Source organism: Dipodomys merriami, unplaced genomic scaffold (genome assembly GCF_024711535.1).
Source record: "Dipodomys merriami isolate MVZ:Mamm:240054 unplaced genomic scaffold, mDipMer1.0.p SCAF_1, whole genome shotgun sequence".
NCBI lineage: Eukaryota > Metazoa > Chordata > Mammalia > Rodentia > Heteromyidae > Dipodomys > Dipodomys merriami.
This window is the reverse complement of record NW_027202270.1, coordinates 16,294,752-16,322,522: the sequence shown is the minus strand read 5'-3', so window position 1 is coordinate 16,322,522 and position 27,771 is coordinate 16,294,752. Positions and strand designations below refer to the sequence as shown.

General features: G+C 54.0%; 1 protein-coding gene across 6 annotated transcripts in view; it reads left to right on the top strand.

The window, feature by feature from the left end:
• Window positions 1–27,771, top strand: part of Speg (striated muscle enriched protein kinase) — a 59,046-nt gene that overhangs the window by 29,774 nt on the left and 1,501 nt on the right. For 5 of the 6 annotated variants that reach the window (XM_070016395.1, XM_070016404.1, XM_070016421.1 and 2 more), the window contains 31 exons: window positions 318–493; window positions 2,846–3,106; window positions 3,997–4,155; window positions 4,279–4,468; window positions 4,572–4,795; window positions 7,066–7,185; window positions 7,416–7,520; window positions 7,660–7,866; window positions 8,255–8,378; window positions 8,470–8,645; window positions 11,755–11,867; window positions 12,192–12,360; window positions 12,573–12,669; window positions 12,823–13,023; window positions 13,968–14,025; window positions 14,505–14,582; window positions 14,666–14,844; window positions 15,283–15,309; window positions 15,893–16,045; window positions 16,252–16,294; window positions 17,628–17,696; window positions 17,891–19,847; window positions 20,123–20,254; window positions 23,888–24,004; window positions 24,172–24,339; window positions 24,433–24,555; window positions 24,713–24,880; window positions 24,988–25,567; window positions 26,024–26,263; window positions 26,347–26,570; window positions 27,619–27,694. In XM_070016395.1, coding sequence (XP_069872496.1) covers window positions 318–493; window positions 2,846–3,106; window positions 3,997–4,155; window positions 4,279–4,468; window positions 4,572–4,795; window positions 7,066–7,185; window positions 7,416–7,520; window positions 7,660–7,866; window positions 8,255–8,378; window positions 8,470–8,645; window positions 11,755–11,867; window positions 12,192–12,360; window positions 12,573–12,669; window positions 12,823–13,023; window positions 13,968–14,025; window positions 14,505–14,582; window positions 14,666–14,844; window positions 15,283–15,309; window positions 15,893–16,045; window positions 16,252–16,294; window positions 17,628–17,696; window positions 17,891–19,847; window positions 20,123–20,254; window positions 23,888–24,004; window positions 24,172–24,339; window positions 24,433–24,555; window positions 24,713–24,880; window positions 24,988–25,567; window positions 26,024–26,263; window positions 26,347–26,570; window positions 27,619–27,694 — 6,714 coding nt within the window. Of the gene's footprint in view, window positions 1–317; window positions 494–2,845; window positions 3,107–3,996; window positions 4,156–4,278; window positions 4,469–4,571; window positions 4,796–7,065; window positions 7,186–7,415; window positions 7,521–7,659; window positions 7,867–8,254; window positions 8,379–8,469; window positions 8,646–11,754; window positions 11,868–12,191; window positions 12,361–12,572; window positions 12,670–12,822; window positions 13,024–13,967; window positions 14,026–14,504; window positions 14,583–14,665; window positions 14,845–15,282; window positions 15,310–15,892; window positions 16,046–16,251; window positions 16,295–17,627; window positions 17,697–17,890; window positions 19,848–20,122; window positions 20,255–23,887; window positions 24,005–24,171; window positions 24,340–24,432; window positions 24,556–24,712; window positions 24,881–24,987; window positions 25,568–26,023; window positions 26,264–26,346; window positions 26,571–27,584; window positions 27,695–27,771 lie in introns of those variants that run through there. The other variant, XM_070016412.1, reaches the window with a different exon arrangement.

Here is a 27,771-nt window from a genome sequence, read left to right as displayed (position 1 = left end):
AATTCGACATGAGGAAGTTTAGGAACAAGTAACAGCGAAACAGCAAGGTTGTGCTCCCAAGTGCAGTGGGTTCTGAGAAGGGAGAGTCAGATGGGCCATGATGGTTGGAAGTTCTTAGCAGGGATAAGAATCAGGGTTAAAACCTAGCCCTGAAGCCCCCTGGGTGTCCATGGGCAGAGGGATAGATTTGGGGTGAGTGAGCAGTGTGGGGAAGCAAAGTCTTGCCATAGCTGGGGGTGGGGAGGGGCGGTGTTCCTTTCACTGCACCTGCAGGGCGAGGCCTGGGCTCTAGGACTGAGTTCTTACCCTTCTAACAGGCTGAGAAACCGCCAGCCTGTGCGCCCCGACCAGAGGCGCTTTGCAGAGGAGGCTGAGGGAGGACTGTGCCGGCTGCGGATCCTGGCTGCGGAGAGGGGCGATGCTGGCTTCTATACCTGCAAGGCAGTCAATGAATATGGCGCTCGGCAGTGTGAGGCCCGCCTGGAGGTTCGAGGTGAGAACCTCACACACAACCCCCTCCCCTGCAATTTGGCCCAGGTCTCTATCCTACTAATGGCTCTCACACAACCTCACCTAGAGAGTGCCACACTGAAAGGGCCATGAAGATCCCCTCATTTGGCTGTTTCTATATTATACTTGAGTAAAGTAGGGCCAGAGAGAAGAAGCAACTTGCTGAAGGCCACACAGCTAATGTTTCCAGATTCATCACGCCAGCCCCTAATGTCAGCTAGAAACCCTGTTTCCTGTAGCTGGCTGTCTTCTCTCCACACTCTTCTAAGCCTTTGTCACCCTGCTCTGCCCAGGCCCTTCCACATCCTGCTCTCTTCTTGCCCCTTGCCCTCCTACCCATCCCACTGGCATACAGTTTCATGATGGGGCAGCAGTGGGGAGTCTGGTGGTTGGACCCGTTCGGAGGGACCCTTGGGGTGACTTGGGCATGGAATATTGCAGGGACCTCAGGTGTGCTAGGATGACCAGAGCCCTGAAATCCAGAGAAGGCTGGGACCCCAGAGTTGGGGAGCATAAGATGGGGACATTTAGGCAGCTGAGATGATGGGACCTAGGCAGGTTACCCCCCCCAGGGACTACTGGGTTTTCCTCTCCATAGGCTGGCCATTTGCTGGGCCTCTGCCTTCACCCTTCCTGCGATGGCAGAGTACCAGGAATCTCTCTTCAGCTTTTCACTCCACCATCAGCCCTCCCCACCTTCCCTGGGGCTCAGACCTTTCAAGCCCAGCAGAGGCCAGCTTGGGAATCTTGGTCCTTAGGTTCATAGTCGATCTGCCAGACCTCGCTTACCTTCTGTCTGGCATCTGTTGATCCTATGGTTGCCGTTTCTTTGGTCTACAAATTCTTCAGCCCCTTCTCTCTGGCTGACTCCTTCTCCAGGGTCTAGCTTTGCCTCCTTTCTCTGTGTTAACCTGTGTCTTGGTGCTTCTCCTCTCTCTCTGGGATGCTTTGCAATATCCCACAGGCTTTGAGGGGGACCTGTGAATGTCTCTCCCCTGATGCCCAGCCGTCTCCACCTACCTAGGATCCTCAGGGACCAGGCTAGCCGTTGGCCCTTGCACCCCACGGCCAGTCTTGGGGAGCTGAAAGTGGCTGCCCTGCAGGTTTAGAGGCAGAGCCACAGCCAGTAGGGCCCTAGCTAGGTCTGTGCGAGTGTTTGTGGGTGTGCGCATGCATGTGTGTGTGTGTGTGTGTATACACGCGCGTGTGCTGCACTAACCTGCCGCTTGCTGACTGAGGTTTTTGTCTGTACACAGGCGAGTGAGCTCAGGGGGCCACCTGCGCTCCCCCCAGCTACCCTCCGAGCTGCGCCCCTGTCTCAGGCACCTCTCGGACCTCGCTGTGTTTCACTGCCTCCTGCCCACAGACCCAGCCGGCCCACCGGCCCGGACCCGCCCAGACTCCCCTATCTTTCCCAGCCCATGCAGCACTCTGGGGGTAGCCCATGGGGCCCTGTGGACCCTTCTTCCCAAAGTGGACATGTGGCTGTGCAGGCCAGGAGGCCCTCAGATGGACTGAGTGCTGGGAGGGGCAAGTCAGGAGGGGTTTCGAGCCCACTGTGGGGGAGCACTAAGCGAATGCATGTGCTATGTTGCTATAGGCCACTGTCTATCTGTTTGTCTGTCTGTGTGTCTGTGACAGTCAGGGAAGGCTGCCTCTTAGATGGAGTGGGGTGAAAGGACAGGGCATGGCACCCATAGGGTGGTGGAGGGGCCCAGAGTGACAGGGGCTGTGGACATAGGGCCCACTGGGAGCGAGCAGGGTGCTGACCATTCCAGAAATGGGTTTCAAATGGCACAACACTTTCTACTCCACCAGAGACAAAAAAGCCAAAGGCCCCCAGCTAAGCCCTGGCCCTGGCAGGTTTAGGGTCCAGTGGGACATCCACAGCCAGGGCCCAGGATGCTGTGGGAACGAGGGAGGTAGCCAGGATCGGCGCAGCAGCGGGGCCATAGTGGGGGGTGGAGGTATTTGGAAACACTATTTCTTAGCTCAAATAAAGTCCAGTTTGTACCCAGCTTGTGTGCTGTGTTTTCTTTTCCACCGCCGTTTGCTGCCACCACATAATCCTCTCGATTCTCCTCCCCCCAATTCACTCTCACTTCTCCAGTTCTCCCTCTCTGGGCCAGCTTGGGTTGCTATCTTAAAGCCAGGTCTAGAAGCCCTTTGTTGTCCTGGCCGGGGTGGGTGGGCTCACCCCCCCATCTTCAGAGGAACAAAATGCATCTCTCTCTCTCTGTGTCTGTCTCTTTGTGTGTATGTGTGTGTCTCCCTCGCCCTGTACGTCTCTGCTCTGTGTGTGCCGCCTGTGCTGCTTCCTCCTCCCCTCCCCCAGCACACCCTGAAAGCCGGTCCCTGGCCGTGCTGGCCCCCCTGCAGGACGTGGACGTGGGGGCCGGGGAGATGGCGCTGTTTGAGTGCCTGGTGGCAGGTCCCGCCGACGTGGAAGTGGACTGGCTGTGTCATGGCCGTCTGCTGCAGCCAGCGCTGCTCAAATGCAAGATGCATTTTGATGGCCGCAAGTGCAAGCTGCTGCTCACCTCTGTGCATGAGGACGACAGTGGCACCTACACCTGCAAGCTCAGCACAGCCAAAGGTAACCACTGGCTCAGGTTCATCCCAGAGTCGGAGGGAGGGAGCTGGATGTGAAAGAGCTGGGGCAGAATACGAAGCCCAGGAAACAGGAGTCTATCTCTGTGGAAGTGCAGATAGTGCAAGACTCCAGCCTTTAAACAACAAGCACCTAGAATAATACCTGGGACAGAAGGTACCTTCTCCCATGTCCACTGTTCCCCTGTGGGGTCAGGTGTACTAAGGGGTAGCAAACAAACCTGGTCTTAGGCTCTCCTTCTTTCCTTGGAAATTGTCAACCATATGTTTGGACAAGTCTCTTCCTCTATTTGAACTTGACACTAATCGTCTGTTTTTAAAAGATCATGCTAATACCAGCTCCATAGTGGGGGTTGGCAGGATCAGTGAGATCATTTATGCAGAGATCAAAGTGTAGGGCCTGGGCAAAGGGTGGCATCTAATAGGTGCCAGTTGTTGCTATGCATGACATCTTGGACCTGGTCCTGTCCTCCTGGATACGCAAAGGTGATGACACCTTCCTCAGATGGTACAGAGAAGAATTCTGAGGAGGGGGGGGAGGGGAGGGGGTGGTGAGAGAAGCAGTGGGCTTGGCTTCTAGAACCTTCTTAGCCAAGCTGTGCTTCATCTTTGGTCGCCAGAGTGAGGCAGCAGGGAAGCTGGGCCAAGCCCTGGGTTTCCATGGCATCCATAGCCCAGGTTGGCAACCTAGTGTCCTGATGCCCATCCTTGATGACCTCCAGCCTCCTGAGACATCGGGTCTATGGATCTTTGCCCACTGCCTCAGCCCTCATGCCCAGAGCCTTTGCAGGGCTCTGCCAGGGATTCCCTGAGCTGGGAAGGACCTAAGAGATGGCAGTGCCTGGGCCTTCACAGCCGTGCTCCCCTCCCTCCCAGATGAGCTGACCTGCAGTGCCCGCCTGACCGTCCGGCCTTCACTGGCACCCCTCTTCACCCGGCTACTGGAAGACATAGAGGTGCTAGAGGGCCGTGCAGCCCGCTTCGACTGCAAGATAAGCGGCACCCCACCCCCCTCCATCACCTGGACTCATTTTGGTATGCCTCCCCCACCCTGCAGATATTGAGAGACCCTTAAGGGTCCTGGCTAGGTTAGAGCATGACCAGAGAGCCGGGCCTCTACTGTAACTGCTCTACATCCCTGCCTCCCCCCATCCCCAGGCCGCCCAGTGGAGGAGAGTGAGAACTTGCGCCTGCGGCAGGACGGGGGTCTGCACTCACTGCACATTGCTCATGTGGGCAGCGAGGATGAGGGTCTTTATGCAGTCAGTGCCACCAACACCCACGGCCAGGCCCACAGCTCCGCCCAGCTCTATGTGGAGGAGCCTCGGACAGCTGCCTCGGGCCCCAGGTACCATCTAGAGTTCCAGGCGCTGCTAGCTGCCTTGGGATGCCCCTGCCCTGCCCTTGAAGGCATAGCCCTCAGCCTCTGGGTAGCCATATGGTTTTTACAGCTCAAAACTGGAGAAGATGCCATCCATCCCTGAGGAGCCAGAGCAGGGGGAGCTGGAGCGGCTGTCCATTCCTGACTTCCTGCGGCCGCTGCAGGACCTGGAGGTGGGACTAGCCAAGGAGGCCATGTTGGAATGTCAGGTGACAGGCCTGCCGTATCCTACCATCAGCTGGTTTCACAATGGCCACCGCATCCAGAGCAGTGATGACCGGCGCATGACACAGTGTACGTGTCTGGGAACGGACCCTTGGGCCTGTTCTCTCGAGCAAGCTTTTGGCTTCAGGGTTCTCCCTTTTCTGTAGCCTCCCAGGTCGAGATGAGTTGCTCGGGGAAGGGAGCCTACAGGGGCTGAGGTCTGTGTCTCCCTCCTTCAGCTCACACAGCACCTACCTTCTGAGTTTCCCCTGGGTGGACTTACTGGATGGGCAAGTCAACCTGCCACTGACCAGCCTAGGGACCCTGAGCAGATTATAGAACCTACTCTGCCTCAGTTTCCTCATCTGAGTAGGTTATTACAAGAAGGAAACAAGTTCTTAAATATAAAGCACTAAAAGCAGGGCCTGGCACAAGTCGGTAAGTGGTAAATCTTAGTATAATTGCTATTAAAACAGTGCTGCCAGTAGTCCCTAAGAAATCTCAGTGAAAGGGCCATGGTAACAGAGTGTGGCAGTCCTGGGAGGAATGTCCAGGGAAGTATGTTTAGATTGGTGCCCTCTGTGTTGGCACCTTCTCCTCCTAGATGTTTTCTCAAGGAATCACCAATGCTCCATCCTCATGTGAGGTCCTTCTGCCTTCCTTCCTTCTTACCCACAGTGTCACCCATGATGGTTTTCTCCAACAGCTACAGATGAACAAGTTCCTCTTATTAAGGTTTTCTATGTGCCAGACCCCCAAATGCTAAAGACCTGACATAGATCATTGTACCTATGAGGAAGATACTACTAGATGAGGAAACTGAGGCTTAGAGAGGTACAGGGACTTACTCAAAGGCAATCAAGGACTTCCTGACTCATGGCTGTCACCTCAGGGACCCTCCCAGTTGCCCATGTCCCGTTCTCCCAGCCCTAACCTCACCCTATCTCTAGCCACCACTCTAGCCCTGACCTTTACCCTCAAGCCCCTCCAGCAGCTGCCACTGCTAAACCACAAGAGTTCCCTATGTCCCCATCCGCTTTGAGCCTGGGTGGGTGTCTGACTCAAGATCTGGCGTCTCTGCTTCTGCATGTATCTGAGGTCACTGGCAGCGTTTGGCATCTCTTCTCTTATAAATAGTGTCAGCGGAGATAAATGGATGAGTGACTGTTCTATGTGGAGATAACTGCTAAGAGAAGAGAGAGGTATTTGGGGACATCCCTAATGCGGAGGAGGACAGTGCCTCCTGCTCTTTGTGTCCTCACCAAAGACAGCCTCTTTATCATTCAGGAAGCAGGGTGTAAGGAAAGAGCTTTGGAATGAGATGAGACTAAATTCCATCTCTAGCTTCATCATTTATGAACTGTGTGACCTTGGGTGAGTCAGTCATTGTTTCTGACCTCACTGGTAAATGGGGATAATTTTGTAGAGTTGTTGAAAAGATTAGGGTGAGATAAAGCATGTCAAGTACCTATATAGGCTAGGCATAGAGTAGACAACTGCTATTATAACTGATAGGGTAACATGTATTTGGCACTGACTATATGTGTGAAAGGCATTGAGTTCTGGGTTGGACAAGCCAATCTGAACAAAAGGAGACTTGTCTTTAAGAGGATGAGCCAGACGGGAGTTTGAACGCAAAGAGGAAAAAAATCCTCCAAAGCAGTGTGGGCCAAGTTATGTGCCAGTCAAAAGACTGGAATCTCAGGAAGGAAATTAGGGAAAAGGAAAGGGAGACCAGGACAATGCCTGGTGAGTTTCCTGGGGCTTCACTCGCTTCTACTGTGTCTTGAAGGGAAAAGAAGACTTAGGTAACAGGAGAATACTCAAAAGGAAAAAAAAAAAGGAATTAATAAGCAAAGACTTGGAGCTGAAACTCTGGTGGCTTATTCCTTGGTCTGATGGTCTGTGCAGGTTAAAATGTGAAGGCGTAGCAGTCCGCATGGTGGGAGGGGAGTTTGGGCTTTGGTGGCTCTCATGGAGGACTTTTCCTAAGTCTCTGCCAGAGACAAGATGAATAGGAGTGGGTTAGGAGATGGAGAAGAAGGGTCTGGGGGAGGAAGAAAGTCTTGTCACAACTCTGACCCCTTCAAAGTGCAGGGATGAGGAGCATAACCCAGTTTATGAAGGATTCGCTAGCCCACAGCGCTACAGGGGTGGCAAGAGAGGCCAGGGTGATAGAACCTAAGATCTGGACTGGCATGAGATAGGACCTGATTCGGACTGACATGAAAAGATCTGTTTCTTGCTGCCTGCCCTCCCTGTTTCCCTATTGGGTGGCTTGAGTGATCAGATGCATGGTATGGACCCACCTTACACAGCCTCCTCGCTCAGTCCCTGTGTTACTGCCCTTCCCCCACCAGACAGGGATGTCCATCGCCTGGTGTTTCCTGCCGTGGGTCCTCAGCATGCTGGTGTCTACAAGAGTGTCATCGCCAACAAGCTGGGCAAAGCTGCCTGCTACGCTCATCTCTATGTTACAGGTGAGGCAGGCACCTTCCTGGGTAGTTACATCCACAGCCTGACCTCCCGCACCCCTGGGGATGCCAAGAAGGAGCCTCCACACCCGGTTCCCTCTTCTACTCCCTGAGGGCCATCTGGCCCTCCCTGTCCCCTGGAGCTGTACTCCCAGCCCCCCAGCCAACATTTGGTGATGCCAGGGAGCTGTTGGGCCCTAAAGGACACACGCGGATCTCCACCTTGTGGCTTTCAGATGTGGTTCCAGGCCCTCCAGATGGCGTACCGCAGGTAGTGGCTGTGACAGGAAGGATGGTCATGCTTGCTTGGAATCCCCCCAGGAGTCTGGACATGGCCATCGGTAGGTCTGGGCCACATAGGACTGAGGATGGGCAAGAAAGGAATGAGCAGGAAAGGAGCAGGCAGGGGCACCAAGGAGCAAAGTGCTTAAGTATAGGGGAGGGATAGAAGCATCTTTGCTGTTCTCCTCTTCTCTCTAGACCCAGACTCCCTGACATACACAGTACAGCACCAGGTACTAGGCTCTGACCAGTGGACAGTGCTGGCTACAGGCCTGCAAGAGCCTGAGTGGGCAGCCACGGGACTACGGAAGGGGCTCCAGCATGTCTTCCGGGTCCTCAGCACTAGTGGCAAGAGCAGCAGCAAGCCTTCAGCTCCTTCTGAGCCTGTACAGCTGCTGGAGCGAGGTGAGCAGGCACTCCTGCGGGCAAGGGGAGGGGGCTCTGGTGAAGCCTGGGGAGTGCTCTAGACTTGATAACTATGGCTGGAACAGTGTGGCTGGGTGGGACCGCCCCCAGGTGGACCCCCCCTCTTCCCCAGCCCATCAAATCTAGGGGACAAATCTAAGGCTTGGGGGGGGGGTCTAACAAGCTGGAGTCCAATTGGTACTTCTCTGCTACCTGGCTGTGTTCCCAGAACAAAAGGCTAAATAAAGCTGTCTAGGAGCCTCGGCTTCCTCATCTGTGAAATTGGAGCTTAAGTGGTGATCAGGGGTGTGAAAGGAACAGGGGGTACCAAGGTCCTAGCATCAACCTTGTGCAGAGCTGACTCCCCCCGCAACCACCCCCCTCCCAGGTCCACCCCTGGAGGAGGCTCCTGCTGTGCTGGACAAACCTGACATCGTGTATGTGGTAGAGGGACAGTCTGCCCGTGTCACTGTCACTTTCAATCATGTGGAGGCCCAGGTCGTCTGGAGGAGGTAGGGACTCCCCGTGATCACCGATTTTCCCACCTATGACAGCCCAGGCCTGGCCCAGCCTGGTAGGACCTCCCTGTCATGTGTCTCTTAGCTGCCGAGGGGCCCTGCTGGAGGCACGGGCAGGTGTCTATGAACTGAGCCAGCCAGATGATGACCAGTACTGTCTTCGAATCTGCCGGGTGAGCCGCCGGGACTTGGGACCCCTCACTTGCACCGCGCGTAATCGGCATGGCACAAAGGCTTGTTCAGTCACTCTGGAGCTGGCAGGTGAGTGACAACAGGGTTTTCCTCATTCCATTGGCTCAGTCACATTCTCAGGCGCCCACGTTCACCTGCCGCTGACTGGGACCAATCCTATGCCCTGTTTCTTTTTCTTTTTTTTTTTTTTGGGGGGGGTGGGTCCAGTCGTGGGGCCTGAACTCTGGGCCTGGGCGCTGTCCCTCAGCTCTTCAGCTCAAGGCTAGTGCTCTACCACTTAAGCCACAGTGCCACTTCCAGCTTTTTTCTTTTTGCTTATGTGGTGCTGAGGAATTGAACCCAGGGCCTCATGCATGCAAGGCAAGCGCTCTACCACTGAGCCACCTTCCCAGCACCTATGCCCTGTTTCTAATGGCAGTAATAGGACCAGTGCTGGTGATGAGCAGTAATAGTACATAGCGTACTATTCTTACGTGCCCGGACCAGTGTTTAATATTTCATATATATCATCACATTTCTATTTTACAGTCCCTTGTGAGAAGGGGTCAGTTATACCGCCATTTCACTGTTGAGGAAGCTGAGATTTAAAGAGTGCTAAATAACCTAGTCCAAAGTCACACAACCTGATGTCACAAAATGACAGAAGCTGGGAATCGGTGGCTCATACCTATAATCCTAGCTGCTCTGCAGGCTGCTGCAATCTGAAGATCAAAATTTGAACCCAGCCCGGGCAGGAAAGTCTGTGAGACTCTTATCTCCAGTTAATCAAAGAAAAATCCAGAAATGGTGCTGTGGCTCAAAGTAGCAGAGTGCTAGCCTTGAGCAAAAATAGCTCAGGGGGCCTGAGAATGTGGCTTAGTGGTAGAGTGCTTGCCTAGCATGCATGAAGCCCTGGGTTTGATTCCTCAGTACCACATAAACAGAAAAGCCAGAGTAGTGCTGTGGCTCTAATGGTAGAGTGCTAGCGTTGAGCAAATGAAGCTCAGGGACAGTGCCCAGGCCCTGAGTTTAAGCCCAGGACTGGCAAAAAACAAAAATAAAAAAAATGAGCTCAGGGACAGTGCCCAAACCTAGAGTTTGAGCCCAAGGATCAGCAACAAACAAACAAACAAAACAACTACTGGAGCTGAGTTCAAGTCTATACATCAAACTGCAAAGCCAGGAGCCATGTCTAGTTCCTGTACTAAGCACAACAGGAAGTAGTGTCTCAATTATAACTAGCATGAGAAGTCCAAGTGGATTAAAGAACAAACGCTAGGAGTACAGCTTATCTCCTGCCTTCCAGCTCCGAGGTTCCTGGCTGCCCTTTGACACAGCTTGTTTGAAAAAACCTCTCAACCCTTGTAGAAAAGGCCTTTTTTTGTAATTTCTCCTTTAAAGTCGCAGCCTCTCAAGCCCTAGCATGCATTAGGCAGTAATTGTTCTGTTTTCTGGTTTGTTAATTAACTCTAGACATCTGTAACCGCCACTCAGAACTTCAGATCCACATGAGCTGAATAGTGTAACCTGCTGGGTGGATACAATTCCAGCCAAAAGCAAAGGAGGTGACATTTTAGTTAACACAGGTGATCTGCGGGCAAATGGATATTTTCTGGTGCTTTTAAAAAAAAAACACCTTGAAGTTCACTTCAAAACCTTTGTGCTTTGACTTTCATAGACTGCACCCCCTTCTACATACACACCCCAGTGGACTGGGAATTAAATTTCTAAAGGGGAGGAAAGGTGCCTGTAAATTGTGTAAGAAGTAGCACGTGCTGGTGCTTCATGCCTGTAATCCCAGTTACTCAGGAGACTGAGATCCAGAGGATCAAAGTTTTTAGCCAGCTTCCCAGTCTGTGAAATTCCACCTCTAATTAACCAGCGAATAGGACTCAAAATGGTAGAGCACTAGCTAAATAAACCTAGCAAGCATGAGGTCCTGAGTTGAACCCTGGAGCCAGCAAAGAAAAACAGAGTAGATAAGAAGCAGACATAGTATGAGAGAAAAAGAGATGGGGCCTCCTGGCCTGGTGGCAAGGATGTTAGATAGGGTGCTGCCCTAGGCCCCTGGTGGCCTTTTGATGAGTCTTGCCCCTTGCCCTGCTCTCATACTTCCTGCTGTGACACTACCTCGCTCTAGGACAGTACCATCTGCTAGACTCATCATCCCGAATGTAGCCCCACATCTAGGATACAGGAAGGCCCTGGCATCTGGAGCTCTGCAGCTCATGTTGTTCTGGACAGTCACAGACGGAGACTGCATCCTAGCCAGCCAGGAAAGCCAGCCTGGGGCTGACGTCAATACTGTTCCATTAGGCCCCACCCTACCCCTAGGCAGGGCAAATGAAATGGTTAGCTCCTACCCGCGTCTCCACCCCTAGAATGGTCTCCCTGTTGCCAGAATAAAAGCCAGGTAGGTCTCTCTGGCAGTCTGTACCCAACCACCTTGCCTTTCCCTTAAACCCCAATCTTTTAGAGCCTAGATCCTCAGGCATGCTCAGGACAGGGGTAACCTGGAAGCTATGGACTTCTTCACATAGCAAAATATTTCTGATTCCATGGTGAGAACTAGAGGCTGCTTTATAGGGAACACTGTGACATGTGTTATATGTGGAGAATAAAATCCCAGCCATGTATGGAAGAACTAAGCTGAGAGTTGGCTTCTAGTTTGCACAGCTAATCAGGAGGTTACTCATTTGTTTATCTTGCCATCTCCATGATGATAGACAGACCCCTAAACATTTAAATAAGATTCAGAGAGAGAACCTTCAAGATAGAGTCATTTATGAGTTTAATTCTAGGTCATGCTGAGCCTCCCACAGGGGCCAAGTACAGGCAAAGTCAGAAAAGCTGCTATGTGGGGCTGTGAGAAGGGCGATCACCCACAGGGGGCAGCATTGAGCTGTGTCTCGCCTGATTACTGCAAGCAGGGAAGGGCTCCGAAAGGCTAGTCCTGATTTTCCAAGAGACAGGAAATTCAGATTCTTTTGTGTGTGAACATTTCAAAGCCGGCAAATGAACACTGGGAGTCCAACAAAGCAAGCCTGCACCTGTGACTGAAGCATTGAGGACAGCACATTTGGGGGTGCCAGAGAAGGCACATGGTTCAAGGGAGAAACTCTGGTGCCCCGAGAGGAGGGTTTGGCTGAGCCAATTGCTGCTCCCTCCACCTCCCCTTCCCTTCTCCTGTACATTTCAGAGGCCCCTCGGTTTGAGTCTATCATGGAGGATGTGGAGGTCGGGGCTGGGGAAACAGCTCGCTTTGCTGTGGTTGTTGAAGGGAAACCACTGCCGGATATCATGTGGTACAAGGTCAGAGGGAAATGGCAGCAGCTGTGGAGATCCTGGGGGGGGGGGTGTGGGTGCTCCCTGGGGATGATGTGAGGGCTCCTACTAGGCCTGGGCAGAGGAGTGGTTCGCGACATAGGGATATTGGTAGACCCTAAGGGAGAAGCCAAAGCTGAGTCTTGGAGGGGAGATGACACTGTCCTGGGGATAGACAGAGGTGAGGCCAGGAAGACAGGCTCCTGGCCCTTGGGTCCAGGTGAAACTTAATCTCTGCCATGGAGAGCCAGAGCTGGGGGCCCTGGTGTTGGGGAGCCAAGCCTGGGCTGGTGGTGATATCCCACTCTGCAGGATGAGATGCTGCTGGCTGAGAGCAATCACGTGAGCTTCGTGTATGAGGAGAATGAGTGCTCCCTCGTGGTGCTCAGCACAGGGGTCCAGGATGGAGGAGTCTACACCTGCACTGCCCGGAACCTGGCAGGCGAAGTCTCCTGCAAAGCTGAGTTGGCTGTGCAGTCAGGTGGGCTGGTGTCCCTGGGGAGAGGGAGGGATCAGGACACCATCCTGGAATGTTCTGTGAGCTCTTCCTTGTTCTGACCACCCCAACCTGCAACCCTGTACCTGCCTGGGCCCAGCGATGTTGCTCCCCTTCTGTCTCCTTCATCTCCACCTGTCCTCGTCTCTGCCTGCATCCCTTTCTTATCCTTCCCTACCTGTCTGTCTCCTCCCCAGCTCAGACAGCTATGGAGGTTGAGGGGGTCGGAGAGGACGAAGAACACCGAGGAAGGAGACTCAGTGATTTTTATGATATCCACCAGGAGATTGGCAGGTATGGGGCTAAGAGGGAGCCAGAGTTTGGGGTCCAGAGGGACTGTTGGGTCTGGAACCAGGAAGGATGAACAGCCAGGGCTATAATAACAACTGAGGGCCATGGTCACCTAGGGAAGCCTTTTTCTACCTATCCCCTACCTATCTCATCCAGGGGAGCCTTCTCCTACCTGCGGCGTGTGGTGGAGCGTAGCTCTGGCCTAGAGTTTGCGGCCAAGTTCATTCCTAGCCAGGCCAAGCCCAAGGCATCGGCGCGGCGAGAGGCCCGGCTGCTGGCCCGGCTTCAGCACGACTGTGTGCTCTACTTCCACGAAGCCTTCGAGAGACGCCGAGGACTGGTCATTGTCACTGAGCTGTATCCTAGACAGGCTGGGGAGTGGAGGACACCCGTTTGTTCCTGTTCTTGTAACAGCCAATGGGCATCATACTCTACCATTTACAAAGTGGTCCCCTTGATAGTTGGGAGGAATGAATCTAGAGACTTCTGCAAAAGCCATTATATAAGCTTGAACCTGAGTAGCATTTAATGTGTGTTGTACAAGTTTTACAAATATTAACCTAGACAACCCTCATGTATACCATGTAGAATTTTATTGTCCCCATTTTATGGCTGATAAAACAGGTATGAAGAGGTTAAATAACTGGCTGAAGGTCACACGGCTAGCAGATGGCATATGATTATTATTATTTTTAATCATAAAACACAGTACAGCATATCTGCACATTTGAAGGGACCCATTTCAGACTGCGCACCAATTCCTAGTTTTATCTGGAGGGCTCTTTTAATAAAGAACAGATCTTACCTTTTCACAAAAGCGATGGTTAAACAAAGGCACGTTGCGCTAAGGATGCTGGGTAGCTGGCTCAGCCCTCCTGGAGCAAGGTGACCATGACCTGCACACCAGCCACCCAGGCTGCATTGTCCAAATCCAAACCTCAGCAAAATGACAAGATTATTCTGCTGTGGACCTCTGGGTCATTATCAAATAGAGTCAAGAAGTTCCACCAACCGTCAACAAGATAGCGCTGTAATTTGATCCCTATAAATAACTTCCTAAGGTGTACAGGGGAGGAAATGTTATCCCCATTTTACCCCTGAGGGAACCCATGCTCAGACAGGATAAGTGATTTGCCAGAGAATCTAACGGGGTGGGGGTGGGGGGTGCCACTTGTGCTGGAGAAAGGGAAGGTAGATGGTATCTGAATGGTATGTACCTGGCGGGGGAGGAGACCCCAGTGCCAGGCTGAGGCTATGCTGGGCTGTCACACTAGTCCTGTTCTCCTTGATCCGCATCACAGCTGCACGGAGGAACTGCTGGAAAGAATGGCCAGGAAGCCCACCGTGTGTGAGTCTGAGGTGAGGGCAGTGGGTGGCAGGGGCCAGGTTGGGCACCAGTCTTCATGTATGTGAACTCTTGAGAACCCTTGGGTAGGTCCTGCCCTAGTCCTGTGGTAGAGAGTACAGTTTGATAGGCAGCAGGACTTCCCAACCCAGGAAACCACTGTCTATTTGGGACTTGTGCTGTGCACTCTCAATGATAGCACACCCACCCTAACTATTGATCTCTAGTCTTTTCTTGGAAGGAGCTCAATTGATGCCATTGAAGTGCTTCCATAGATGGCTCTATATGTTGTATACTGCACAATTCTATTTATTATATTATAATGTCATGTTTAATTAATTGTGCAGTGCCCAACATATGCTGCGGTACATGGTATCCCTAGGTATTAACAATACCACACCTGCGTTTCCAATCCCTGACTCTAGCCACAGCACTGGTGGTGATCAAGCATAGATTCCCCATCCCCATTGATTCTGCTCCCCTTTTCCCACAGATACGGGCCTATATGCGGCAGGTGCTGGAAGGAATATGCTACCTGCATCAGAGCCACGTGCTACACCTTGATGTGAAGGTGAGGTGGGGGGGCAGCCACTATAGGGCCAAGAGGCAGGTGTCCTTCTTCACTCAGATCCCTCACATGCTTGTGTCCAATAGCCTGAAAATCTTCTGGTATGGGATGGCGAAGGAGGTGAAGAGCAGGTGCGCATCTGTGACTTTGGGAATGCCCAGGAGTTGACCCCAGGGGAGCCCCAGTACTGCCAGTATGGCACACCTGAGTTTGTGGCACCTGAGATTGTCAACCAGAGCCCTGTGTCTGGAGTCACTGATATCTGGTAATGCTGGCCTGCTGTATGGCCTGGAGGGAGGAGCTTTAGGAAGCTTGGATTACTTTGCTGTCTGTCAGTTGGTGGCAGTGGTCCTGGGGGTCTCCTGTCTGTGTTTTCCCCATCCTGTATGGATCAGCGCTAACCTAAGCACTCAGGGCATCACCTGGCTCCCCTGAAGTTGGGGCTTTCCCCCTAGCAAAGTAGATATGGTCCCCAAAGTTGCCTGGGCTTGTGCCAGTCCTGTGTTGACCTTTGATTTCTCCAGGAGATCTGGACCACTAGATCCAGGATCCTCCTTCAGGGTGGCGGGCACTTTTGTACCCATATGTCCAGGGCAGTGTTTCTGGGGGAGGGGTGTCATGTTCCTCTCCGATTTGAGGAAGAGGGAACTCACTTTCAGCAGAGATGAGCTGTCCTCTCACCCATCCCTTTCCTTTCCCACAGGCCTGTGGGCGTTGTTGCCTTCCTCTGGTAAGATCCCCTCTGCAGTCTTCTGGTGCTCCCTTGTCTTCCACGCCCTCTGCTCCTCTTTCCTCACTCAGGAAGAGTGATGAGCATGAATATGGATGCCTAAGCTGCTTGTTCAAGCTCTTCCAATCACCATATCCCTCTTTGAGAGGTGGAATCACTCAACTGAGAGAGGCTAGTGCAGGCTCAGTACCATTTCAGCATTGCACCTCTTGGTCCTGAGTGTCTACAGCATGGATAGAAGGGGTAGTACTCAGTCTCGCGGGGGAGGGCACTTTTCCTTGGCACATATGCCTCATGTCATGGAGAGGTCACACTGAAGGACAGAACCTGCCTTCTAAAGCATGATTACACCACATCCCAGGGGAGTCTACCTCCCTGCCCACTGTGGGGCTCAGATTGGGGTAGGACACTAGAAGTCTGAAAGGTTTGGCTTTCTTGTGCAGATCCTCTGGCCTCTGCTGGTCCCATGACCTGGGGCCTCCATTTGTCCCTAGTTCTGTACCCCCTTGGGCATCCCATTTTAGTTCTGCCTCAGCCCTAGGGCCCTGCTCACCTCTCACCACAGCGCTGTCTATTCCTGCAGTCTGACAGGCATCTCCCCTTTTGTTGGGGAAAATGATCGTACAACATTGATGAACATCCGAAACTACAATGTGGCCTTTGAGGAGACCACGTTCCTGAGCCTGAGCAGAGAGGCCCGGGGCTTCCTCATCAAAGTGCTGGTGCAGGACAGGCTGTGAGTATGAGGCCAACAGGACACCCCCCCTCCCTGCACATGCACACACATACCCTGCATGCCCTTACCTATTCCTACAAGCAACTGCCTTTAGACATGCAACACCCCAGCTCCCAAGATGCTCCAGTTTCTCAAATATTCATTAACTGATTGAATGAGTGAACAAATGAATGGCAGATCTGTGCTTAATTCTTATTCCTTTACAGGAGACCTACTGCAGAGGAGACACTAGAACATCCTTGGTTCAGAGTGAGTCTAGCCTTGCTAAGTGGTGATGCAGAGGTGGAGGGAGAGAAAATGTTACTAACAGTTACTAACAATTTCTTGAGCATCTACTATGTACAGTAACAATGATACATAATATATATGTATATATATATGTGTGTGTATATATATGTATCTATGATACATATATTAGCCTCCCAATAGTTCTACAAAGGAAGATATTGTTACTCTTGTTTTGTTAATAGGGAAATTGGGGCCCAAATCAATGATCAAGTTGGAGTATCATGGATTCCAGACATCGATCTGGACCGAGAGCCTGGGGAAAGGGGCAGGGCATCTCTTCAAGGTTCTCCCTGGAACTTGAGACCAGCTCTGATCTATCTCCCTTCTCATGACCCAGCTGTGTCCTACATTGGTCAGAGTGCATACACTGTAATAAGTGGGTGGGTGGCCTGGCTAGCTTACTCCCTCATTATGAGCTTCATGTGGACAGAATTCTCATTTGTTTCCAGAGACTGGGACCTTAGAACACAATGCTAGATATAGGGTTGAGGGCCAAGCAAATGAGAGTAGAAGGGCCCCTGAATAAACTCTCCATTGAGTACTGTGTTGAGTCAGTCAGCTGAAGACTGAGGTCATTCCCCCAGCAGTGCTTGAAATAAGAGTCTTCCTCAGACCAGAAATGGCATTAAGAGGCTAGGTGGGTTCTGTGGACAGCCTTTGTCTTTCGCTGAACCACTACTGTTCCAGATGTTTGGGCTGCTGGCCTTTTGTGGAAACCAATGGGGAGAGGCTAGCCAGCAGCCTAAGAGGTGGTCTCTGGGACTGCCAGAGTATCAGGAGAAAGGTCCTTGGGCCCTGGTGAAGCTCAGAAGCCACTCCTGGAGCTACCTGTTTTCTGCCTTCCTTTAGGTTCAGGGATTTGTCACAGCTGTGTATCTTGGCCATGGGGGGTTGTCCTGAAGACTCAAGGGGACCCTACAGGAGCTCAGACCACCCCTTACTCTACCCTCCTCCGTCCCCCCCTCCCAGTAGATTTCCTTTTCCTTTCTCATGGGACTTGAACTTGAGGCCTAGGCGTTGTCACTGAGCTGTTTTGTTCAAGCTAGTGTTCCACTACCTTGAGCCCATAGTGACACTTCTGGTTTTCACAGTGGTTAATTGGACATGATAGTCTCATGGCTGGCTTCAAACTGCAATCCTCAGACCTCAGCCTCCTGAGTAGCTAGGGTTATAGGCGTGAGCCACCAGTGTGTGGCTTTGGATTTTGTCTTTAGATCCTGTCTTGATTGCAAAGTACTGAGGGGTCTAGATTGACAGAGAGCTGTCTCTCAGGCCCTCTTTCCTGGGTGTGCAGACACAGGCGAAAGGTGCAGAGGTGAGCACGGATCACCTGAAGCTCTTCCTGTCCCGAAGGAGGTGGCAGGTAAGTGTGGCTCAGTCTTTTCTCACCCGGCCTCCTTTTCCATGGTGACCCTCCCCTGTGCCTCTAATATATTCCTGCTTTTGCATTTGTCAGTACCTGGTTCCCCTCTGACTCCTTGCCTGCTTTTGCCCTTTCTCTCCTGGGGCATTCCTGCTCTAGGCCCCTCTGATCTTACTGTAGTACCCTGTTTCCAGCGCTCCCAGATCAGCTACAAGTGCCACCTAGTGCTGCGCCCCATCCCGGAGCTGCTGCGGGCGCCCCCGGAGCGGGTGTGGGTGGCCATGCCCAGAAGATCTCCCCCGAGTGGGGGGCTCTCGTCCTCCTCGGACTCAGAAGAGGAAGACCTGGAGGAGCTACCCTCCGTGCCCCGCCCCCTGCAGCCCGAGTTCTCTGGCTCTCGCGTGTCCCTCACTGACATTCCCACTGAGGATGAGACCCTGGGGTCCCCGGAGGCTGGGGTCGCCACCCCCCTGGACTGGCAAGAGCAGGGAAGGGCTCCCTCTCTGGACCAGGAGGCTCCCAGCTCTCAGACCCTCCCCTCTCCAGGCCAGGAGTCCCCAGCTGGGCCCAGTCCCCGGCGGGGAGAGCTCCGCAGGGGCAGCTCGGCTGAGAGCGCCCTGCCCCGGGCCGGGCCGCGGGAGCCGGGCCGGGGCCTGCACAAGGCGGCATCCGTAGAGCTGCCCCAGCGCAGAAGCCCCAGCCCGGGCGCCACCCGCCTGACCCGGGGAGGCCTGGGCGAGGGCGAGTACGCCCAGAGGCTGCAGGCCCTGCGCCAGAGGCTGCTGCGGGGAGGCGCCGAGGATGGCAAGGTCAGCGGCCTCAGGGGTCCCTTGCTGGAGAGCCTGGGGGGACGTGCGCGGGACCCCCGGATGGCACGGGCGGCCTCCAGCGAGGCAGCGCCTCACCACCCGCCGCCCCCGGAGTCGCGGGGCCTGCAGAAGAGCAGTAGCTTTTCGCAGGGCGAGGCGGAGCCCCGGGGTCGGCATCGCCGCGCCGGGGCGCCCCTTGAAATCCCGGTAGCCAAACTTGGGGCCCGCAGGCTACAAGAGTCGCCCTCCTTGTCCGCCCTCAGTGAGGCCCAGCCGCCCAGTCCTGCGCGGCCTAGTGCTCCCAAACCCAGTACCCCCAAGTCTGCGGAGCCTTCGGCCCCCACCACACCCAGCGAGCCTCCCCCGCCCTCGGCACCCCAGCCTGCTCCAGAGAAGGCCCCACAGCCCAGCCCGAGACCGGTCCGAACCGCCAAGCCCGCCCAGGCCCCCGCAGCGCTGCCCCTCACCCCCTACGCGCAGATCATGCAGTCCCTCCAGCTGTCCCCCGCCGAGTCCCCGCAGGTCCCCACCGCGCTCCCAGCGGAGCCCCAGCCCCACGCCGCCGTGTTCGCCAGGGTGGCCTCCCCGCCCGCCGGGGGCCCCGGGAAGCGCTCGCCTTCGGCCAGGGCTCCTCCGATGGTAGCCGAGAAGGCCCGGGTCCCCACGGTGCCCCCCAGGCCGGGCAGCAGCCTCAGCAGCAGCATCGAGAACCTGGAGTCCGAGGCGGTGTTCGAGGCTAAGTTCAAGCGCAGCCGCGAATCGCCCCTGTCCCGGGGGCTGCGGCTGCTGAGCCGCTCGCGCTCCGAGGAGCGCGGCCCGTTCCGCGGGGCCGAGGAGGAGGACGGCATCTACCGGCCCAGCCCGGCGGGGACCCCGCTGGAGCTGGTACGGAGGCCCGAGCGCTCCCGCTCCGTGCAGGACCTCAGGGCTGTCGGGGAGCCGGGCCTGGTCCGCCGCCTGTCGCTGTCGCTGTCCCAGAGGCTGCGGCGGACGCCGCCCTCGCAGCGCCACCCTGCCTGGGAGGCCCGCGGCGCGGACGGGGAGAGCTCCGAGGGCGGCAGCTCGGCGCGGGGCTCCCCGGTGCTGGCGGTGCGCAGGAGGCTGAGCTCCACGCTCGAGCGGCTGTCCAGCCGTCTGCAGCGCGGCAGCAGCAGCGAGGACTCCGGGGGCGCCTCGGGGCGCAGCACCCCGCTGTTCGGAAAGCTGCGCAGGGCCACCTCGGAAGGCGAGAGTCTGCGACGCCTCGGCGTCCCCCACAACCAGCTGGCCTCGCAGGCCGGCGCCACCACGCCTTCTGCGGAGTCCCTGGGCTCCGAGGCCAGTGGCACGTCGGGCTCTTCGGGTGAGGAGGGATTTGGGGTAGGGGAAGATGGTGGGGTTCGCGGCAGAGAGGCTCTGAGAGGAGGAGAGGGCTGGGGGCAGTCGTGTACAGAGGCTGCAGAGGTGCTGGAAGTCCTGAGGTTGGAATTCGAGGGGAGAGAGGATGAACAGGTTGAGAAGCAGAGAAGTGGGGTGTAAGCAGTTGGGAGCCGGTGCTCTGTTCTTGTCTGGGCTGCTAGGAGGTTGGGGTGCGCTGGTACTGGCTGGACCATTGATCTCAGGCCTGGATTTGCACAGCTCCTGGGGAAAGCCGAAGCCGTCTGCGCTGGGGCCTTTCCAGGCTACGGAAGGACAAGGGTTTATCACAGCCGAACCTCTCTGCCAGTGTCCAAGAGGACCTGGGTCAACAGTATGTGCCCAGTGAGTCAGGTAAGAGAGGCCTGCTAGGTGTGCAGTCTTAGCTGGATGAGGTGTTGGCCCCCTGGAGGAGCCTGGACAAGCTGTGGAAGAGGCCTCGAGTCAGGAAAGCAACTACCGTAATCATAACAGCAGCTGCCATTAATTAGCAAAGCCAAGTGTCCCATTAAGCGTGTTACAAGCATTGTCTCATTCAGTGCTGCAGCATTGTTTAGGAACAATTATCGTCATCATCCTATTTTACAGGTGAGGAAACAGGCTTAGCAATGTGGTGCTAAGCAGCTTGTCCAAGTTCCACAGCTAGAAAGCAGAACAGCCAGAGTTGGACTGTGTAGCCTTCTACAGCCACTGCCCAGATGTGGCTCTCGGACCATTCTACGTAGGCTTTTCTTTGGCTTGACCTCTGTCTTATGGTATATTCTAGGTTTGTTTGTTATTATTTTTTAAACCTATGTTTAGGTTAGTGTGTTTGTTTGTGCTGGTACTGGAGCTAGAACTCAGGGCCTGAGTGCTATCCTGTAGCTTTTTTGCTTAAGGCTGGTGCTCTACCACTTGAGCCTCCACTTCAGGCTTTTTGGTAGTTAATTGGAAATGAGAGTTTCATGGACTTCTCTGCTTGGGCTGGCTGTGATCATCAGACCTCCGCCTCCTGAGTAGCTAGGGTTAAAGGCGTCAGCCACTGGCATCCTGCTCTAGGTATAGTTTTTAAGAAACTCAGAATTGTGCTCCCCTGCCTCCACATTCCAATTCAGGTGAGTTGTTGGAGTATGCACCCAAAGACACATTTTGACTCTGGCTGAACCAATTCCTAAATTCTCCCTTTCTCTACAACTCTGAACTCATAGCTGCCTCTCGATGTTCCCCTGCCCCCCTCCACAAGGCAGTGGAAACGCAGCCTTGGGGCTCTATGCTGGGGGGTGGGCAGTCTTAAGGTATGCCCTGGTCTGTTTCTTGCAGGTGTCCTAGAGCTGTGAGGAGGGAAGCATTCTCAACTTGGGTCACCCCAGCTGGAAAAATGGGCATTACTCAAGGACTATAAGCAAAGGCCTTAGTTTTCCCTTCCAGACCAGCAGAAAGGACAGGAGCCAAACACCAAGCAAGGCTGTGTATACCACTTTATCAGCCATTGCTTCATCCCTGTCCAGTTCCTGTTTAAATTGCTCAGAATAGTTTTTGCCTTGCTTTCACTAGGCAAGACTGTGTCCAGCCTTGGCCAGGGCTGTAATGAATGAGTGAGGGGGAGGGAGGCCAGCTGGTAGAGGGAGGGTGGGAAAGGAGGGGGAAAGGAGGAGAGCATCTAGCATTGAAGCCTGGGAACAGCTGATCCCTTCCCATCTGGGGCCTCCCTCCCAGTTCCATTTTGCTTGTGCAGCTGATTTCCTGCCGCACAGTGTTCCCTGACCTCATCCTTTCCCTTCAGAAGAAGCCTGCCCCGTGTCCACTTTACCAACCAGGGCTAGTCCTAGGGAATTTGGGGTATGACTGGAAGAGCTGGACGCAGGTGACCTTTCTCCCTCCTCTCCCTCCTTCCCTCATTCTCTCACTTGGTCTGGTGGAAGCTGCTGATGAGACTGGCTTCACAGTACTTGGGAACTTCAGAGAAGCTCCTTCCCGGGGTATGGTGGGGGTATGCCCAGCTCAGGTGTATTTCCCGCCGCGCCCCACCTCTTCCTCCTGATTCTTAGAGGCAGCAGTTGGACTCTCAGGGGTCTTCAGCTATCTCTGCCCAAGTGTAAAAGAATGTCCCCATTCCCTGTGGCTAGAATCAGGTTGGGATTTTTGTTGTGGTGGTAGGGCTTGAACTCTGGGTCTGGGCACTGTCCCTAAGCTCTTCAACTCAAGACGAGCAAACATTGCACCACCTGAGCCACAGTGCTACTTCCAGTTTTCTGGTCGTTTATTGGAGATAAGAGTCTCACAGACTTTCCTGCCCCAGCTGGCTTTGAACCAGGATCCTCAGATCTCAGCCTCCTGAGTAGCTAGGATTACAGGTGTGAGCCAGGGGCGTCTGACTTCAGATTGGGATTTTTCTTTTCTTTTTTTGGGGGGGGGGTCTGGTCGTGGGGCCTGTGCGTTGTCCCTCAGCTCTTCAGCTCAAGGCTAACACTCTACCACTTGAGCCACAGCGCCACTTCCGGCTTTTTTTCTTTTTGCTTATGTGGTGCTGAGAAATTGAACCCAGGGCCTCATGCATGCAAGGCAAGCGTTTTACCACTGAGCCACCTTCCCAGCCCAGATTGGGATTTTTCTAAAGAATCATTCCAGGGGCCACAAACTCAAATCCTTCAGGCACTAAGGTGCTACGGGCCAGCAGTGCTGGAGCAAAGCTTATTGTCCCAGCTTTGCCATGGACAAGGTCACTAGCCAGTGGTGAAACCGTTTTCCTTGCTTTGCTGAAACCATCTCTTTTCCTGAATTCTGCTCCTGGCTTTTGTGTCAAGCATAATAAAGACAGAATCATAGCAACTACAGAGTTGTTTAAGCTGGATGTAGTTACTCAAACCTGTAATCCTAGGTACTAGGGAAGCAAAAGATTGCAGATCACAGTTTGAGGCCAGCCTAGGGGCTGGTAAAAGTTCTTGAGAATCTATCTCTACCAATGACTAGGCACTGTGTGATGTACACTTATCATCTAGTGACTTGGGGAAGCACAAATAGGAATATCATGAAGTCCAAGTTTGCCCAGGCATTACGTGACACACTGTCTCAAATATAACCTCCACAAAAGAGCTGGTGGAATGGCTCAAGTGGTAGAGTAACTAACTGCCTACCAAGCAGGAGACCCTGAATTCAAACACACACACACACACACACACACACACACACACACACACACACACACACACACACACACACACACACACACACACACACACACACACACACACACACACACACACACACACACACACACACACACCCTGATAGCATTTTATATGCCTCTTTTGGTTCTCAAATCATCCCTCCGACCTTGGTATTTTCTGCTTATAGATAAGAAATGGAGTTTGTAAAAGGGTAAATGATTTGCTCATGGTCATGTAGAGACTGATTCCTGCCCTTTCAAAAGCTCAACTTGGTTGACCTGAATTAGTACACAAGAGCCTCACCCACACTCCAGACAGGAAGCTGGACAGGGATGCTGGCACACTTCTGGGGCTGAACAGCGTGGTATTGGCTTTAGACCTTTTGAGACTGTTCATTCTGGTTACGAAATCTGTATCCTTTCCCTTCCTTTCCATCCTGCAATACCCCAGAGGGAGTAGGTATGGCAAGACTTTAACTATTAATGATTTTCACAATTTGCTTTTATTTTTTTTTAACACATACTCGTAGAGCACTTAACTAGTGCCTATCCCTGTGCTAAGTGATTTACAAACATGAGGTACTTATTCAACATCTTTAATAATCAGTGCCAGGAAAAGATAGTTCTAGCATATGTTGAGGGCCTGAGGGAATTGGTGCTGGCTCAAAAAATAAAGTATTTGAACATAGCATGAGATTCCACTCCCCACGTTTGGCTGGGAAGAGAGAACCTTCCCCTGGCTTTCCTGCCATGCCAGGATTCACACACACCTGCCCCTTCCTCAGCAGTAAGACAGACGCCAGGGTCCCACACACAGATGACTGCCTTTGCTCTCTCTCCAGACTTCCCCCCAGTCTTCCACATCAAACTCAAGGACCAGGTGCTGCTCGAGGGGGAGGCAGCCACCCTGCTCTGCCTGCCGGCGGCCTGCCCTGCACCTCGTATTTCCTGGATGAAAGGTAAGCAGTTTCTATCTCTCACAGAGAAAGGCAGGGGAAGGGGGTGGAAAATAGAAAGGTGAGGCAAAGCCTTGGGGTGAGCATGGCTCATGGGAGGCTGGTGTAAGAGGGGGGCCTAGATGGGTGCGGCCCTCCTCAGCAGGCCCTCTTACCTTCCCTGTTCCCAGACAAGCAGTCCCTTCGGGCAGAGCCTTCGGTGGTCATCGTCTCCTGCAAAGATGGTCGGCAGCTGCTGAGTATCCCCCGGGCAGGCAAACGGCATGCTGGACTCTATGAGTGCTCCGCCACCAACGTCCTAGGCAGCATCACCAGCTCCTGTACCGTGGCTGTGGCCCGTAAGCCCGGGGCAGGGCTAAGGGTGGAGTGATGGAGATGCCTGATAGGTGCTGTTAGCTGGGACATCACTGGACCTCTCCTCCTCCTTCCAGGCACCCCAGGAAAACTAGCTCCTCCAGAGGTGCCCCAGACCTACCAAGACACGGCACTGGTGCTGTGGAAACCCGGGGATGGCCGGGCGCCCTGCACGTACACGCTGGAGCGGCGAGTGGATGGTAAGGTCGAGGAAGCCGGGTGTGTGTGGGGGGGGTGCAGGGCTGGAAAGGCAAGTTTCTCTGGATAGAGTTGCTTCTGCAGGCTCTTTGCAGCTGGCATGGGAAGGTCAGGCCATCCCTTCTGCGGCCTCAGCCCTCCCCCTTGTGCTGTCCGCAGGGGAGTCTGTCTGGCACCCAGTGAGCGCAGGCATCCCTGACTGTTACTACAATGTGACAAATCTACCCGTCGGGCTGACGGTGAGGTTCCGTGTGGCCTGTGTCAATCGTGCAGGGCAGGGGCCTTTCAGCAACCCTTCTGAGAAGGTTCTCGTCAAGGGCACTCAAGGTCAGAAGATGGGGGCGCATGAGAGGAAATGGGGCTGCTTCCTTCTTAGAGCACCATGGCCTTGCCCACAGGACATGCGATGATGATTTTTTTTTCCCACCTCTTAGATTCTTCCACTCGGCCATCTGCTGCTCATCAAGATGCCCCTGTTACCTCAGGGCCGGCCAGGGCCCCGCCACCCGACTCTCCTACCTCACTGGCCCCCGCCTCAGCTCCTGCTCCCCCAGGCTCCCAGGCAGCCAAGCTCAGCCCCTCATCTCCCCACACTGCCCCCAGCCAGGCCTTGTCCTCTCTCAAGGCTGTGGGTCCACCACCCCAAACTCCCCCACGAAAGCACAGGGGCCTGCAGGCTGCCCAGCAAGCAGAGCCCACCCCACCTAGTATCCAGGTTACCCCAAGTGAGCCCGAGTCTTTTGTCTCTGACACTGGAGTCCCAACCCCAGCTTCCACCCCTCAAGGGGTGAAACCAGCATCTTCCTCTACTGCCCTGTATATGGTAACGTCTTTTGTGTCGGCACCCCCAGCCCCTGAGCCCCCTGCCCCCGAACCCCCTCCAGAGCCCATCAAGGCCACTGTGCGGAGCCTCAGCCCAGCCAAGGAAGTGGCCAGTTCCCCCACAGCGGAGGGGACTGCTCTCCGGCAGGGCCTCCCTCAGAAACCCTACACCTTCCTGGAGGAAAAGGCCAGGCAAGCAGACCCAGGAAGGGAAGGAGGACGGGGAAGTGGGTGGGATGCGAGGAGCCCAAGGATTCGGAGAGTAGAACAAGCTGTCCTGGCGGGGCTTGTGGGAAGCTGGTGAGACGTGGGTCCTTAGAACTACTGAGTTCAGCAGGGGGTGAGTCAGCTGCGCTAGGTGCTATACTGAGCCTAGTAGCCATGTGCTATTGCCTCATCTTCATACTCTGAAAGGAAGACACCACTTGATAATCGTCATTATCATCACCTATTTCACAGGTGGGCAAACTGAGGCTGTGGAAGTTTGCCAAAGGTAGACAGCTGCAACAGGATCCTTCTATTCCTGGGGCTGACCTCTGCAGCCACTACATTCTTGTCCCCAGGGTCCAGGCCTCCCTACCCCCTCAGCCCTCATATAGAAGTATCACACACACCCCCAAATCTGTGATGCCTCTCTCGCACACACAGGGGTCGTTTTGGTGTTGTGCGAGCATGTCGAGAGAATGCCACAGGCCGAACGTTCATGGCCAAGATTGTGCCATATGCCGCGGAGGGCAAGCGGCAAGTCCTGCAAGAATACGAAGTGCTGCGAGCATTGCACCATGAGCGGCTCATGTCCCTGCACGAAGCCTACATCACCCCTCGGTACCTAGTGCTCATCGCTGAGAGCTGTGGCAACCGGGAACTGCTCTGTGGGCTGAGTGACAGGTAGGCAGACATTGCGGGGATCAGAAAGATGGAGTTGGGGAGACAAGTTGGAATGTCACTTACTTAGCCCCTGTTGCTCCCAGATTCCGGTATTCAGAAGATGACGTGGCCACTTACGTGGTACAGCTGCTACAAGGCCTGGACTACCTCCACGGCCACCGTGTGCTACACCTAGACATCAAGCCAGACAACTTGCTGCTGGCCTCTGACAATGCCCTCAAGATCGTGGACTTTGGTAGTGCTCAGCCATACAATCCCCAGGCCCTGCGGCCCCTTGGCCACCGTACAGGCACACTGGAGTTCATGGGTGAGAGGACCAGTAGGCAACTGGGGTGAGGGATTGGGGCATTGGTGGGGTGGAGGGAGTAGCCTCTGGGGCTCACTTCACATGTGTGTACTCTTCGCTGTATGCTTATTGTGTACTAACGATGGACTTAGTCCACATTTTCAGTGAGTCTTTACAATAGCCCTGGAGTTTGGCATAAAATTACCCACTTGAGGGCTGGGAAGGTGGCTCAGTGGTAGAGTGTTTGCCTTGCATGCATGAGGCCCTGGGTTCAATTCCTCAGCACCACATTAGCAGAAAAAGCCAGAGGTGGCGCTGTGGCTCAAGTGGTAGAGCGCTAGCTTTGAGCTGAAGAGCCTAGGCCCAGAGTTCAGGCCCACAACCGACAAAAAATAAAATAAAAAAATAACAAAAGAATTACCCACTTGTTACAGATGAGGAAACAGAGGCATGAGAAAGTGAAGTACTGCCCAATCTGACAGTTATAAATGGTAGAGACAGGATTTGCCAAAGCTGGATAGAGGAAAATCAATGATTATGGTATATAAATAAGGAAAACGAGCTGTCATTTGGCTACCTGCTAAGTGTTTGATGTTTATTATCTCTATTTCTTGGAGTTAGTCTTACAAGCAACTCTTTATAGCTGAGACAATGGTGAGCCAGACAGGTTTAGTAAATCGCCAAGGGTCCCATAGCTAGAAGGGGCAAGCCTGGGATTAGAGCCAGCCGGGCTGGTTTCATAGGCTCTTAATCTTAGTGTCAGCCACCATCTTTGTGAATTAAAGTCCTACCTGAGACTGATCCAAGGGAGCTAGTGACGCCGTTTGTCAGTTCTCCTGAGTTCTGGGAACCTCCGCATCATTCAGCACTTAGCACCCTGCTAATTGTTCAAGGCAGACCACATCCCACCTCTGTCCTGCTTGCTGGCCTCCGAGGCCTGCTGCTCTGGTTGGACCCATGGTGTGATGGCCTGGCATTACTCTGCTCTGCAAGGCCCCAGGGGCCTTCCTGCCTCTCCCTGTTTCCCTACCACAGGGAAGCTGGGTCAGCTTGGCCTGTCTCCTGTCAGCTCCTGAGATGGTGAAGGGCGAACCCATCGGCTCTGCTACGGACATCTGGGGAGCAGGCGTGCTTACCTATATCATGTGAGTGTCTGGCCAGGCTTCAGCTGCCTCCCCAGCCACGGGACCACAGGGTGGCCCTGTTCGCAAACTGACCCTCA